General features: G+C 32.0%; 1 protein-coding gene across 1 annotated transcript; it reads left to right on the forward strand.

Annotated features, from left to right (window-relative positions):
• Positions 1 to 1,737: 1,737 nt before the first annotated feature.
• LOC133817716 (uncharacterized) lies at positions 1,738 to 5,572 on the forward strand. The gene is made up of 6 exons (XM_062250296.1): positions 1,738 to 2,905; positions 3,023 to 3,243; positions 3,419 to 3,644; positions 4,299 to 4,384; positions 4,628 to 4,719; positions 4,808 to 5,572. Exons 1-6 carry the CDS (start codon positions 2,816 to 2,818, stop codon positions 5,056 to 5,058), a joined length of 966 nt encoding a protein of 321 aa, XP_062106280.1. The 5' UTR covers positions 1,738 to 2,815; the 3' UTR covers positions 5,059 to 5,572.
• The last annotated feature ends 1,459 nt before the right edge of the window (positions 5,573 to 7,031 follow it).

The following is a 7,031-nucleotide window of genomic DNA, read 5'->3' on the forward strand; positions in this document are numbered from 1 at the left end:
TAAGATTTTAAATCATAAATATTGTATCAAATTTTAATTTATATATAATTTATCATTTTTATTTTAAAATTTTAATTTAAAATTTATTTTTTAAATAAATAGATTTTCGAGATTTCCAACCCCATTAGGAGAATATCTGACGGGAAATGAACAAGAATGTTGATTAAAATTGTAAACAGTGACGGGACGGGAAACACTCACCGCTCGTGTGCATCACTAATCATATATATATATATATAAATTCAAAGAATTTAAATTACAAAAATTGAAAAATATCCTAAGATATTAGATATTTTTTACTTTAATTGCATTATTCCTTTTCCGATTAGCTCAAATTACCAAGTGAGCAATAGCAAATCTGGCTAGTGGCAGGCCTAACATTTAGGCAATTTTTGAGTCTGCAATGCTTGTAGACTGTGGCGTCATAAGCTAACTTATACAGTAATAGACTTAACTTCACTTTCACAAATTAAAATTTTTAAAAACCGAAATTATGAAATTTTACTCCAAATTGTATAAAAATAAGAGAGTGTTAATGTAATTTTACTAGAAATTTTAATCACTTATGATTATATAAAGTAGAGAGGGTGTTAGTGTAATTTGACTCCAAGTTGTATCGAAAGAAAATTCGAGAATCTACTAGACTTTGTCAAAGCTAGTTTAACATCTTTTGAAAAAGAAAAGAAAACGAAGAAGAGTTTGTTACTTGGAGGAATTAACAGAGATGGTACGTCGTCGTTTTTCTGCATATACATACATTGTAATAATAATGTCCCCGCTGTGACGCTCACGCGGTTTGCCAAGTGCCAAACCTTTCCCTTTCTTTTTGGCCTCAAAGCTACGAAACAATGGAATAAATACTACTCAAAATTTATTTATTTATTTTTATTCGTTAAACTTAAAGCATTCCACATAAAACAAATTTTTTTTATTTCCAATAAATATTTTATTTTTGTTTATTCCATTCTATTGGAATACATACACGGGATCAATTTATCAGTGTTGTGTGGTTTTGTTACACGTCCAAGAGCCAAAATAGTAAAAGGTATTTTTTTTTCTTTTTTCAGAAAAAAGTCCAAATTATCAATTATGATATAGCTCTATTTTTTTAGTAATTTTTTATAAATAAAATCATATTAATTTTTTATGATATATAGCTCTTTGGACATGGAATTGGGGGAGTCTCTTTAATCTATTATTATTATAACAAATGTTAGAAAACATATCTACGACAAATGGGTATTTTAAATTAAAATTTTATATATGAAGCAACTTATCAATTACTAGGTACGAAATCAAAAATATTTTTTAGTTTTATTTATATGTATTTATTTTGTGTGTGTCACGTTATAGAATATTTTTAATAGCTTTTTTGTCCTATCATATTCAGCTCAACTAGTGATTTATGCACCCCTTAGGTTCTTAATTTGTAATTTAGCACATCAAGAAGGGAGAACAAATTTTTAACTTTTTTTGTTTTTTGTTTTTAATTCTACCTCAAAACAATGATAAAAATAAAATATTATATAATTTTCCACCATCCCTCAAATTTTGAAATCCCCACAATACATTAAAAAAAAAATTGGACCAGTTCCCACTGAAATAAATATTTAATTTTAGAAATATAAATGAATAGCAGTATGCCAGTATATTAAAAAAACAATAATTTATATTAAAAAAAATAATGAGTATCTTTCAAGAGCAGAGAGAGACCATGAGAAAGACGGATGAGTCTGATAAGTGATAAATCTGGTATTCTGATGCCTTTTATAATTATTTTGGTATCCAAAACCTCTCTCCTAGACATTCTCTCTCTCTCTCTCTCTCTCTCTAAAAAGAGTGTTTATAAAACCCAAAGCGCTCTGTTTTTTTTCTTCTGAGTTTTGGTTTGAGTGTTCTCATTTTCCGTGTGTTTGTTATAGTTCTGCTGTAATTTTCTCGGAAAAGTTTGATTGGTTCTGACCAATTGTTTATTTTTTTCTACTTAGAAAAAAATGGTATTGAATTCGAACGCTAACATTTAAGAGTCACTCGTGATCCCGTCAATCAATCACTCCACAGAACCTAAGTGTCTGTCGAAACAGTGGAAAGGCCCTTTCTTTCTTTGGTACTTTTCCCTCGTTTTCTCGGGCTTTCTTTTTCCTTTTTTTGGTTTGAGAAACAAGTGAAATTTGAGCTTTCCTTGCTTCATTTTTCGCAAGGCTTGATTGGTGGGTTTGATTTAACTTTGAATCACGGTGACCCTCCTTCTTTAGTTTTTTTTTTTTTTTTTTTATTTGGGTTCAATTCTGTTCCTTGAAAAAAAAGAACAAAGCAGAGAAAACGCTTGAGTTTTCTACAAGCGTAGTGGATTTTCAAGGAAAGGTGATAAAAAAGGGGTAAGTGGAACAATTTTTTTTTGTTGGGTTTTTTTTGGTTTGATCGGAGAATTTGCCGGAAGTTGGATTTTCCGGTGTACGGAAAGGTGTTGGACTTGGCCAACATTTGCCAACGAAGAAGACTAAGCTGAGAAAAGATTTTTGAGTTTCCCGTGAATTTTGCTGTCCTAAACGTCGAAAAATAGAAGTCTTTGCAAACCTATTTTGCATTCTCTCTCTCTCTCTCTCTCGCTCTCCCTCTAAAAGGGAAAATCATATCCCGACAATATCTCTCTCTTCCTTCCTCTTTTTTCTCTCCCCAAACCTCTTTCTTTTGTCCTCTGTTTTTCGGTCTTCTTTTCTGGGCTTCCTCTGTTTTCAGGGTTGGTGAGAGAAACACTAATTTCTTTCCCTCCCTTCATCTCCGTCTTCTCCCTAACTCTCTCTCTCTCTAAAACATGATTTTGGATAAAGGGTCAATGCAATCAAACCTTGAATGTTTCCTCCATTGCACAACACCGGTGGTTCAATCTCAATTTCTACCAAAGGTTTGTTTTGTTCTCTTCGACTATATCATATTTCGATTAAATTCAACTCATTTGTTCTTTTTGTGCTCCTAGTTTTCTTCTCACAAAATTTGTGATGATTGCCTTTTTTTTTTTCAGACTGAGATTCGCAACCTGAATAGTCTATGGCATCCATGGGAAAGAGAAAAGGTCGAGTATTTCACATTGGCTGATCTTTGGAGTTGTTATGATGAATGGAGTGCATATGGCGCCGGTGTTCCGATTGCCTTGGATCAAGAAGAGACGCTTGTTCAGTACTATGTCCCTTACCTCTCTGCTATTCAAATTTTCACAAGCAATTCTTCCATTAACAGTTTCAGGTACACAATACCCACTTTCAATTTTTCACATTTTTCTAATTTTTTTTGTTGCCATATTTCGAAGAAATCATAAGTGGGTTTGTTTTTGTTTGAAAATCAAACATTTGTCATCGAAATTCCTCAAAAACCACATTTTGGATCAATTGAATGAATTGTTGTCGAAAACTTTTTGCAGAGAAGAGGCAGAAGCGGGTGAGTGTGAAACAAGGGATTCTTATAGCGATTCACTTAGCGATGATAGTGAGAGCGATAAGTTATGGAGATGGGATGGGTGTTCTTCAGAAGAAGGAGGGTTTGAGCAAGAGAACAATGCTTTTCATCTAAATGATAGATTGGGTCATCGTTATTTTCAATACTTTGAGAGATCAACTCCTTATGGAAGAGTCCCTCTAATGGATAAGGTACTACACAAACACACACACATAGACACACCTTTTGAGTTCGGTTCATATTCGTTTTGGTACAACCCAACTTGTGTCTCTCTTTTTTGATTCTTTTCCTTGATTGGCGTGTAACCCTTCTTTGTATTATGTTTTCTCCTTCAAATCAAAAGACTTATGAAGCATGAAAACATTTGTGGATTTGTTAGTATCAATGAACTCTTTCTTTTTCTTGGCTAGACATCTTTAATAGAAACTGTATAACCTTTTGACTTTTCAACATAAAGAAATATATTTATGCTTGCTCAATAATCTATTCCTATCTTTATTTTGTAGAGAAAAATTTCAATAAGCAAGTTAGATTTAATAAGACAATAAACTTGTACGAATAATAATAATAATAATAATTATTATTATTGATCATGAATTGAGCATATGTGCTCGTCTTTATTATTTTTGTCTTTTTGACTATCTTTTTTATTTTCTTACACTATTGTTATCATGATTCAAAATATGATAAAGAGAATAATATCATAAATATGTTTCCAATTCCATTATTTCTGAAGATAGGTCTGTGATGGAATATGCTTACTAATCCCTCCGTCTCTTTAATCTATATGATATTTTGTTGATTCCATAATTGATCACAACATTTGATATTCTTTGCTTTTATAGATCAATGGATTGGCTCAAAGATACCCTGGTTTGATGTCACTTAGGAGTGTTGATCTTTCACCAGCTAGCTGGATGGCAGTTGCATGGTATCTCTCATAACCCACAATTTATAAATATATATATATATAGTTCATATACATTAAAATTTAGTCACTACACAATATATTGAAACCCTCATTTAGTACACAAAAATCTCTCACCCGAAAGATAGTGATTACTTGTGAATAATATAATAACAACAAAGACCATATTATTGCACGTGCATGCTTCTATATGTTAAAGCGAAAAAGGGGTTAATCTAATATTGATTATCTTGTATCCATATTCAGGTACCCAATATACCATATTCCAATGGGTAGGACCATTAAGGACCTGTCTACTTGCTTCCTCACATATCACACTCTCTCATCTTCTTTCCAAGGTAATTATTATGTATTTTACTTTCATTTATAGAGTAAAAATAAAACAAAGGTTCATGAAATTCCATTATTAACACGGTGTTTGATCAGACATGGATGTTGAAGATGACATGGATGAAAGCAATGCGGGGATGGGGAAGAGAAAGGAAGGAGATGGGATCTCTCTACCACCATTTGGGTTGGCCACTTATAAGATGCAAGGCAATGTGTGGGTCTCGGGCAAGTGTGGCCGGGACCAAGAGAGGCTTTTGTCGCTATTGAGCGTGGCCGATTCATGGCTAAAGCAACTTCGGGTCCAGCATCATGACTTCAATTACTTCACTGGGATTATTCGCCGATAGTAGTGCTTGTGAATAATCTAAGGGATTAAAAAAAAAAAAAAAAAAAAAAAGAGGAAGAAGAAAAACCCAAAAATACTTTTGCAAAAAATTCTACAAAGAAAAAGAAAAAAACTGATGAAAGGGATTGATCACTAAGAAATATCTTTTCTTTGGGTCTATATGGGTTTGTAGTTGGAACCCTTGTGGGAGTTATGGCTCTTTCCGTTATATGGTGCCCTTATTTGAATTTTTCTTTCTTACACCATCGAGAGGAGGGTGAGTGAGTTGATGAGTTGACTCTTTTTTTTTTTTGCCACTTTTTTTCTTTTTCTCATGCTGCTGTTGGAGCGGTGAATATGTTTTTTTTTTCTTCCTTTTTGTAGAAAGATGGGTGAGTTTCAGAGAAATAGGCTCTTGAACCAATGAGTTTGTATATGGATTGTGTAATTGCTTTTTCTCTTGACCTATATATATATATATGTTAATGAACCATGGGTGAGATGAGAAAAATATATACCCTGCTGGTTTTTGCAAACTTATGCTGTTTTATTTAATTTGTCTTTGATGATTTGGAGTATGGTTTTTGGACTTTGGAAGTTTCATATTAAAACTAAATAATCCAACTGATAATAACAAGTGTAACCAATAGTTTTTGTTTTTGGATAAGTGGCCTTTGTAGCTGGGTCCACGGTCCTCAAAGGCATTCCAGCTGTTGAGCAAGAAATCGACCAAAACATCACTGTCTTTTTTCTTATGAGGCTAATAATTTATAAACCCGTTTACTTATTTGTTCTAGAACCAACTAACAACTATAACCAATAGTTTCTTTTTAATTATTTTTTTTACTTTATTGATCATATATAATATATATCATGTATGTGCATCCGGCAGTGTCTTGAGCTTTTGTTGTATTTAATACAAATATTAATTACCTATACAAAGAGAAATAAGACCTATATATATATATGGTGATCAATGTAATAAATTTGTAATATATGTGGGAAAGAGAATGGTTAAAGGTAAAAGATATTGTTTTCTTCAGGTATGTAATGTGAAGAGCTGAACTAAATATAATAGGTTAGGCCAAAGTTATGGTAGTTTATTTATGGTGATTTGCTTAAGAATTAAAATTAGATTACGTAAAGGGAAATATTCTCTATCTCTATCTCTATGTTAGATATTTAATCTCTTCTAGCTAAGCTATTTTAATAGTGGTCAACGAAAATTAAACTTCCACCCTAATCTAGTCATATTTCAAATACGTCAAATGATTTTCTCAATGTCTAATAATTAAGTTATGTATGTGTATATTCGATGGAGATGCCATGGGGATTTAAATTGAATTTGTTTGTTTTCAATTGAGACACGCTAAATTATATAAAATATATACCTCTTGTTTCTGTAAACATCCCAATCCAAAACAAGTAAAATATTTTACTTATTGGGATTTCTTTGCAATAATCAACACTTGATCAAAATGGCATTTAAAAAACAATATAATTACTATGTTGCTTGCCAATGCCATATATTTGATTAGGCATACTAGTGAGTTAAAAATTTAGAAGTGGGTGTTGGAACTGTCCCTCTCAATAATCTATTTTAGCCATGAGAAATTAAAAAAAAAAAAAAGGTTGCATGGGAAGTCTATACTGCCCATAATTAGTGCTTGTTATTAATTTCCTTATCTTTTTACAAATTCATCTGTACTAATTCCACAAGACCTAATTTTTAACACAAAACTTCCTTATTGGACCTACTACCTACAGTTATATCATTCCAAATACATGATGAACTAATTAAAATATATACGTATTATATTTTACAAAAGCATGTGTCACCATGCGCTTGTGGTTCCAAGCTAGATGGCTTCGAGGGGAGAGTACTACTACTACTCCATTTGACTTAGATAGTCTTTTATGAGTGCAAACAACTATATTATGCACTTGAGAGAGTTGGTCAATAAATGGTGGAAATTTGAGTTTCTATATCTTATC

This window comes from Humulus lupulus, chromosome 2, assembly GCF_963169125.1.
Source record: "Humulus lupulus chromosome 2, drHumLupu1.1, whole genome shotgun sequence".
NCBI lineage: Eukaryota > Viridiplantae > Streptophyta > Magnoliopsida > Rosales > Cannabaceae > Humulus > Humulus lupulus.